Below are 9,190 nucleotides of genomic sequence, written 5' to 3'. Positions count from 1 at the left end.
AAATTAAAAAGTAGCCAGGCATGGTGGTGCACACCTTTAGTCCCAGCTACTTAGGAGGCTGAGATGGGAGGATCGCTTGGGCCTGGGAGGTCAAGGCTTCAGTGAGCCAACATCCTACCACTGCACTCCAGCCTGGGTGACAGAGCAAAACCCTGTCTCTGAAAGAAGAGTTTGCTGGTTTGTATGTCAAATATATGTTTAAATTTTTAAAGAAACTGCCAAACTATTTTCTAAAGTGTCTGTACCATTTTGCATTCCTACCAACAGTGTATGAGGGTTGCTCCCCATCATTGCCAATGCTTGTTTTATCAGTGATGTCTTAGTGTGTGGTTTTGCTTTGCATTTCTCTAATGACTAATAATGTTGAGCAAATTTAATGTAACTCTTTGTATGTTTTCTTTTGTAAAGTATCATTTGCTCATATTTCATTGGGTTGTCTTCACATTATTGACTTATAAGAGTTCTTCTTATATTCTGGATATAGGTACTTTATTAGGTGTATGTTTTGCAAATATTTTTCTCCCAATCTATGACTTGCTTTTTCTTCCCCTGACCCCTTTTTTTATTTTGGGTCTCTCTCTGTTACCCAGTGCCAACTGAGGCTGGAGCGCAGTGATATACACATGGCTCACTGCAGCCTTCAACTCCTGGGCTTACGCAATTCAGTCACCCTAACCTCCCGAGTAGCTGGGACCACGGGTGTGCGTCACCATACTCGGCTGTTTTTCATTGTTTTTTATAGAGACTGAGTGGTTGCCCAGGCTGGTCACAAACTCCTGGTCTCAAGCAATCCTCCTGCTTCACCCTCCCAAAGCACTAGGATTACAGCACCCAGCCCCTTTTCATTTACTTAAAGATATCTTGATAGGCCAGGCGCGGTGGCTCACACCTGTAATCCCAGCACTTTGGGAGGCTGAGGCGGGCGGATCACAAGGTCAGGAGATCAAGACCATCCTGGCTAACATGGTGAAACCCTGTCTCTACTAAAACTACAAAAAAAATTAGCCAGGCATGGTGGCAGACGCCTGTAGTCCCAGCAGTCCCAGCTACTCGGGAGGTTGAGGCAGGAGAATGGCGTGAACTCAGGAGGCAGAGCTTACAGTGAGCTGAGATCATGCCACTGCACACCAGCCTGGGCAACAGAGCAAGACTCCATCTCAAAAAAAAAAAAAGATACCTTTAGTAAATAAAAGTTTTTAATTTTCATGAAGTCCAATGTATCTTTTTTTTTTTTTTTTACCATTTGTACTTCTCTGTCCTATCAAAAACGTCTTCTAGCATTGAATTTTGTGTTTTATATTTATATAAATACACTAGCTTTCTGTTTATTGCAGTCAAGCTGTGTTAGTCGACAGGACCATTTACATTTCAGGACAGATAGGCATGGACCCTTCAAGTGGACAACTTGTGTCAGGAGGGGTAGCAGAAGAAGCTAAACAAGTAAGTCATTTTCCACATTTGAGGTTCCCTTTTCTACTACCTTTTTAAGGTTGGAGAGTATTAAGAATCCACTTGCCTGATTTGTTTTATAGAGATTAACGGATAAATTTTTTTAAACTACTTACTGCTTGATTTAACATAGTTTTTGATCTAAGAGTTGGAAATTTGATGGATCATGAATCATCTAACAACCAAAAGAGAGATTCTACCTCCTTAACACTAAAGTGACCTTAAACCTGAATCATTGACATCAGATGACATGCTGCCACTTCCATATGGATTGGGAAATTTTCTTTTCAGGGCCACTGACCTGCCCCTCTTCAAAAAAAAAAAAAAAAAAATTACCACCACAGAAGTAAAAAGTCAAATTTTTAAAAATAAGCATGGGGAATATAATTATAATCCAATAAATATAATTAAACCATAATGTAGGCCAGGCATGGTGGCCCACACCTGTAATCCCAGCACTTTGGGAGGCCGAGGCTGGCAGATCACTTGAGGTCAGGAGTTGAAGACTAGCCTGGACAACATGGTGAAACCCCATCTCTACTAAAAATACAAAAACTAGCCAGGGGAGGCCAGGCACAATGGCTCACGCCTGTAATCCCAGCACTTTGGGAGGCTGAGGTGGGCAGATCACCTGAGGTCAGGAGTTCAAGACCAGCCTGGCCAACATGGTGAAACCCTGTCTCTACTGAAAATACAAAAATTAGCCAGGTGTGGTGGCATGTGCCTGTAGTCCCAGCTACTCAGGAGGCTAAGGCATGAGAATCATTTGAACCCGGAAAGTGGAGGTTGCAGTGAGCAACATATAATTAGAATTATATTCCACATGCTTATTTTTTTAAATGTTGACTTTTTACTTCTGTGGTGGTAATTTTTTTTTTTTTTTAGGAGGGACAGGTCAGTGGCCCTGAAAAGAAAATTTCCCAATCCATGTGGAAGTGGCAGCATGTCATCTGATGTCAATGATTCAGGTTTAAGGTCACTTTAGTGTTAAGGAGGTGAAATCTCTCTTTTGGTTGTTAGATGATTCATGATCCATCAAATTTCCAACTCTTAGATCACACCACTCCACTCCAGCCTGGGCAACAGAGCAAGACCCCGTCTCAAAAAAAAAAAGAAAAAAAAAAATTAACCCAGTGAGGTGGCACATGCCTGTAGTTCCCGTTACTCAGGAAAATGATGCAGGAGAATCACTTAAACCTGGGAGGTGGAGGTTGCAGTAAGCCAAGATCGCACCACTGTACTCCAGCCTGGGACACAGAGCAAGACACTGTCTTAAAAAGTAAAATAAAATAATAAACTATAATTTTATGCATTTACTGAGTCATATAATGCTGAAAGTTTGTTTTGTTTTGTTTTGTTTTGTTTTTTTGAAACAGCCTCGCTCTGTTGCCCAGGCTGGAGTGCAGTGGCGTGATCTCAGCTCACTGCACCCTCTGTCTTCCAGGTTCAAGCAATTCTCTTGTCTCAGCCTCCCAAGTAACTGGGACTACAAGTGCCCGCCACCACACCTGGCTTATTTTTTGTATTTTTAGTAGAGATGCGGTTTTACCATGTTAGCTAGGATGGTCTCAATCTCCTGACCTCATGATCCACCCACCTCGGCCTCCCAAAGTGCTGAGATTACAGGCGTGAGCCACCGGATGTGGCCTAGCTGAAAGATTTTTAAAAACCTAAATGTCCACTCATAAAGAACCAGTTGAATAAATTCTGCTAGATCAATACAACTAAAGTAATGTGGAAAGATCTCCAACGTAAATTGTTTCATGGTAATAAAACCAAGATGCAGAACAGCATGCACAGTATGCTACTGTGTGCTTTTGTATTTAAAAATATGTAACATAAGCATTGACTGTACCTAGAAGGATATAGAAGGATATACAATAAATTAGGAACAGTGGTTACCTCTGAGGTGGGAAACATGGGAGAGAGAGAGAAGGGTGAGAGAGATCTTTACACTATATATGCTTTTTTAATAGCTTTTGAGTTTGTTGTTGTTGTTGTTGCCATATCCATGTATTACCTATTTAGAAGATTATTTTAAAAGACACAAGAATATAATGAAATATTACATTGTGACCAGCAAAGTGGGAAGGAAGAATGAATCCAAAAAAAGATGTTTTTCCAGAAGCCAGTGTCTCAGTTATATAATTTACTAATATCATTTTTTGAGAAAAAGGAAAAAGAACCCTTTAAAGTCAAATATTGCTTTAAAAGAAAACATGTTTTAATGCTTACTAGCTCATCCTTATCCTTGAAGTGGTATCAAATGAAGAACCCCAGAAATTATTTCTGTGGACATTGGCCGAACAATTAACACATTTTAGCACTGAAGAAAGGACTTCAACCCAGTCTTTTTACGCACAAAAGGAGATGATCTTTTCATTGTATTTCAGAAAGACTCATTCTATTAAAGGGAAGCCAAGAAACACACTTGTAAGCTTCCTAACAAGAGTAGAGAAGATTTTTCTGCAACATAAGCTATTTAAGGATGTATTAGTAAAAGATGGTTAATTGAATGTAATTAAAGCTTTAAATCTAACATCAGTGACTTAGGCCTTTCTTGGCTTGGTTCACAGGCTCTTAAAAACATGGGTGAAATTCTGAAAGCTGCAGGCTGTGACTTCACTAATGGTGAGCAATTTGATATTATTTCACGTTTCTTTTTGATATTTCTTTGGTCTTTTTCAAAAATATATGGCTTCCAGTAATATGCCATGCCATGTCTTTGTTACTACTTGAAGTTGTTTTAAACAGCAACTGTTCTCTTTCACTTCTTTGGTCCCATTTCAGTCCCATTTTAATCAAGACAGTCTCAGAATCATATAGTCTTTTTCTAAGTAATGTTTTGGGTCAGACCAAATAACTAAACCTAATGACAATGTTTATATCTTCTAGTGGTGAAAACAACTGTTCTTCTGGCTGACATAAATGAGTTCAATACTGTCAATGAAATCTACAAACAGTGTAAGTAATTTGGCTTTATTCCTATTTTCCATTTTTAAAAAGAAATAGGCCGGGCACGGTGGCTCAAGCCTGTAATGCCAGCACTTTGGGAGGCCGAGACGGGCGGATCACGAGGTCACGAGATGGAGACCATCCTGGCTAACACGGTGAAACTCCGTCTCTACTAAAAAATACAAAAAAAAAACTAGCCGGGCGAGGTGGTGGCCGCCTGTAGTCCCAGCTGGTCGGGAGGCTGAGGCAGGAGAATGGCGTGAACCCGGGAGGCGGAGCTTGCAGTGAGCTGAGATCCAGCCACTGCACTCCAGCCTGGGCGACAGAGCGAGACTCCGTCTCAAAAAAAAAAAAAAAAAAAAGAAAAGAAATAAATCTGGTCACATTAATGAATGTGTATTATGAATTAAGAGTGGTAGGAGATGCTAAAGAAATGGTCATAGATCTTGTCCTAAAAGAATTAATAATCTGATTGGAAATAGGTTGTATACACCCCATGAAAAAGTTCTAAGACATTTCTATTGCATTCCCTAAAACAATGTAGTGAAACCCTACATACCGATTTTTCAAAAGATGAATTTCATTAAACCCTTTTCAGGCTTTTTAAACTCTCCTAAAAAGTTTTTTACACATAGGTTTTATTTACTATTGCTGTATGGTCCAGCCACCATCCTTATCCTGGCTCTCTCAGACTCATTAGTTAGTTACTTAATATTTCTATGCCTTGGTTTTCTCATATGCAAAATGGAGATAATATACTCCTACCTTATAGGATTGTTGGAATGATTAAATGAGTCAGTACAACGTGTAAAGCACTTAGATGCTGGTGTGTTATAAGCACTGAGTAAATGTTAGCTATCATTAACATTGATGGCATAGTGGGGAAAATTGGTGTCCCCACCACCTAGTGGGATGAGGCAAAGGTATAACATGGAAAAAGCATCATTACTTATTCTCTCCTGAAGAAATGACTAGAAAAGACCAAAGTTGGCAGAGGAAGTACTTGCCAAAATTGCTGGAGATGGGCACTTGTTCCCTATTTAGTTAAATAATTTATAAATATCACTTTAAAAACAAAACTCCACATCAAACAAGATCAAAATGTTAGAGTATGTATTTTTTTTTTTTTTTTTTTTTGGCCAGAAAGCTAAGAGATTTTAAAAAGTGTTAACTATCGTAGGAATCGTATGGCAAAATATTTTATCAAACAAATCTGATAGTGAGTCTCTTTTTTTAAATGTTGCTTATAGCCGGGTGCAGTGGCTCACATCTGTAATCCCAGCACTTTGGGAGGCTGAGGTGGGTGGATCATTTGACATCAGGAGTTTGAGACCAGTCTGGCCAACATGGCAAAGCCCCATCTCTACTAAAAATACAAAAATGATCCAAGCGTGGTGGTGCACACCTATAATCCCAGCTACTCGGGAGGCTGAGGCAGGAGAATCTCTTGAACATGGGAGACAGAGGTTGCAGTGAGCTGAGATTGCACCACTTCACTCCAACCTGGGTGACACAGCGAGACTCTGTTTCAAAAAAATAAAAATAAAATGTTGCTTATATCTAAGAACTGACTAGTATATGAAGTACTTGCCAGATTCTTAGTTGTAGAATATTGAATAACAATACAATATCTGAAAACTAAAATAAAATTTTTCACTTGATCTTTATTTTTTCAACTCTTCTCTATTAAAAATGAAATTCTTTTAAATTCAGATTTCAAGAGTAATTTTCCTGCTAGAGCTGCTTACCAAGTTGCTGCTTTGCCCAAAGTAAGTACACTTTAAATGACTAATGTACACAGTTTTCAATTTCTACATTGTTTTCCTTCTATAAGTAAACTAAGCACTGTGAAAGGAAACTTAAAAGAAGTAGCCTGGGCAGGGTGGCATACCCCTGTAATCCCAGTGCTTTGAGAGGCCAACATAGGAGGATCGCTTGAGGCCCGGAGTTCTAGACCAGCCTGGGCAACATAGCAAGACAGCCATCTCTACAAAAAAAAAAAAAATTTAAATTAGCTATGCACGGTGGTGGTGCACACCTGTAGTCCCAGCTACTTGGGAGGCTGAGGTGGGAGGAACACTTGAACCCGGAAGATTACAGCTGCAGTGAGCTGTAATCGAACCACTGTGCTGCAGCCTGGATGACAGTGAGACCTTGTCTCTAAAAAAAAAAAAAAAGAAAGAAAAGAGATAGATCCTGCTTCCCCAGGGACTTAAAGTCTGAAAGGAAATACCCTATATTACATGCTTGAAAAAAAAAACCTTTTAAGACAACACATGAACATAGAATCAAAATCAAAATACTTCAATTGTGAGAAAAGGCTAGGCACGATGGCTCAGGCCTGTAATACCAGCACTTTGGGAGGCCGAGGCGGGTGGATCACGAGGTCAGCAGATCAAGACCATCCTGGCTAACACATTGAAACCCCGTCTTTACTAAAATTACAAAAAATTAGCTGGGCGTGGTGGCAGGCGCCTATAGTCTCAGCTACTCAGGAGCCTGAGGCAGGAGAATGGCGTGAACCCGGGAGGCAGAGCTTGCAGTGAGCCAAGATGGTACCACTGCACTCCAGCCTGGGTAACAGAGCCAGACTCCATCTCAAAAAAAAAAAAAAAAAAAAAAATTGTGAGAAAAAATTAAATAGCAGCAGCACTGTTATAATGTTACTTAGGGGACTATAAATTTGAGCCAGATTTGTTTATGAGTTCTGCAGTAAAAACTTCACCTGGCTATTGTACAATTAAGAATCTTGGCTGGGCGCGGTGGCTCAGGCCTGTAATCCCAGTACTTTGGGAGGCCTAGGCGGGTGGATCACAAGGTCAGGAGATGGAGACCATCTTGGCTAACACAGTGAAACCCCGTCTGTACTAAAAATACAAAAAAATTAGCCGGGCGTGGTGACGGGGGCCTGTAGTCTCCACTACTCAGGAGGCTGAGGCAGGAGAATGGCATAAACCCGGGAGGCGGAGCTTGCAGTGAGCCCAAATTGGGCCACTGCACTCCAGCCTGGGCGACAGAGCGAGACTCCGTCTCAAAAAAAAAAAGAAAGAAAGAAAAAGTATCTAAACCTTCCACTAGAAAAATAATCTCTAAACCAGGGGCACACATATTTCTCACCATTTTGATTTTGCTACTGTAACTCAAAGCTTAGCAGCACAATATTCCTGCCTATAAAAAAGCAGCTTTTACTGACTTCTACTTGCAGTTTCCACTAAAGTAAAATTATGTTTTAAGAGTGTAATTTGGGCCGGGCGCGGTGGCTCAAGCCTGTAATCCCAGCATTTTGGGAGGCCGAGACGGGTGGATCACGAGGTCAGGAGATCGAGACCATCCTGGTCTACACGGTGAAACCCCGTCTCTACTAAAAAATACAAAAAACTAGCCGGGCGAGGTGGCAGGTGCCTGTAGTCCCAGCTACTCGGGAGGCTGAGGCAGGAGAATGGCGTAAACCCGGGAGGCGGAGCTTGCAGTGAGCCGAGATCGCGCCACTGCACTCCAGCCTGGGCGACAGAGCGAGACTCCATCTCAAAAAAAAAAGAGTGTAATTTGTATTGCTTTAATAAGTTGTTACTTGGAATGATCGTTATCAAACCTATTAAGGTACTGGTTGTAGTAGAAAGAGTTCTGAACTCGGAATCAAAAGACAAGGGTTCAACTTCTGCTATCTAGCTTGTGACTGGGATGAGTTAATTACTCCTTCTACACTTCAGCATATCATTCTGTGAATTGACGGGAAAATATCTCTCTAATAGGGCTGCTGTGAGACTCATATAAGCTAATATAGTATATGAATATACTTAGCATGGTAATCTGGTCTATTATAGATTCTTGGTGAATATTTCCTTCTCCTTTTCTTCCTTGAAAAGCTTAATGTTAAAAATGTTATATTGCTGTTAGTTTCATGTTTTTAGTAGGTATTATAGAGTTTGCAATTTGTACAAAATGATTAAAACAAATTGTTTCGTTTTCCTCACAGGGTAGTCGAATTGAAATTGAAGCAGTAGCTGTCCAAGGACCGCTGACAACAGCATCACTATAAGTGGGCCAGTGCTTTGTAGTCTGGACTTGTTAACATTTTAATTTTTACAATTGATGTAACATCTTAATTAACCTTTTAATTTTCACAATTGATAGTGTGAGCTTGATGAAAATATCTGAAGTTATTATGGAAATACCATATAATAGGGAGAGTTGAACATGAATTGAAGATTAGAGAAGGAATCCAGTTACTGTTTTGAATTACACCTGTATTACTGAATATAGGAAAGAGATACCCATTACATAGTTACTGAATAAATAAAAGAAATAACAGGTAGGAAAGAAGAGTAATTATTCCTGAGAAATAATCAAGAACATATCTAATTCAAACTAATGATGTGAACGATTTAGTTTTCATGTTAGGTATGGGATTCTGCTCTTTCTTGAGTAAAATTTAAGTGTTTAAATTTGAGGTCAAGGAGAAGAAAGTGGACCAAAATTTAATATAGATAATATTTTTCTAATGGAAATAAAATAGACATGCATATTTCCTTTGGTGTGATTTTGTTCACTTATTTCTTAACAGTTTATACATTAAAACGTATTGCCTGGTTGGGGTGGGTAAAGTTAAAATCTCCAACTATTTCATTTTTCAAAGCCTACTTCTGACTTCATGCACTTTTACACTGTTTATTTTTTTGAGCAGTTTTAGCCAACTATTATTACATGAAACATCATTTAAACTTTCTAGTCTTCAGCAGTTTTGGCCATTTACAGTGTTGCAGAATTTGCATGTAAATTTTCACAT

At 39.7% G+C, this 9,190-nt stretch overlaps 1 protein-coding gene across 1 annotated transcript in view; it reads left to right on the top strand.

Moving 5' to 3' along the window:
- Positions 1 to 8,934, top strand: part of LOC111520910 (2-iminobutanoate/2-iminopropanoate deaminase) — an 18,022-nt gene extending 9,088 nt beyond the window's left edge. Inside the window, exons 2-6 of the mRNA XM_026454940.1 lie at positions 1,335 to 1,440; positions 4,026 to 4,080; positions 4,345 to 4,413; positions 6,118 to 6,173; positions 8,381 to 8,934. Coding sequence (XP_026310725.1) covers positions 1,335 to 1,440; positions 4,026 to 4,080; positions 4,345 to 4,413; positions 6,118 to 6,173; positions 8,381 to 8,443 — 349 coding nt within the window. The 3' untranslated portion in view covers positions 8,444 to 8,934. The remainder of the gene's footprint in view (positions 1 to 1,334; positions 1,441 to 4,025; positions 4,081 to 4,344; positions 4,414 to 6,117; positions 6,174 to 8,380) is intronic.
- The last annotated feature ends 256 nt before the right edge of the window (positions 8,935 to 9,190 follow it).

This window comes from Piliocolobus tephrosceles, chromosome 7, assembly GCF_002776525.5.
Source record: "Piliocolobus tephrosceles isolate RC106 chromosome 7, ASM277652v3, whole genome shotgun sequence".
NCBI lineage: Eukaryota > Metazoa > Chordata > Mammalia > Primates > Cercopithecidae > Piliocolobus > Piliocolobus tephrosceles.
The sequence above is the reverse complement of the archived record's forward strand: the minus strand, read 5'-3'. Positions and strand labels throughout refer to the sequence as shown.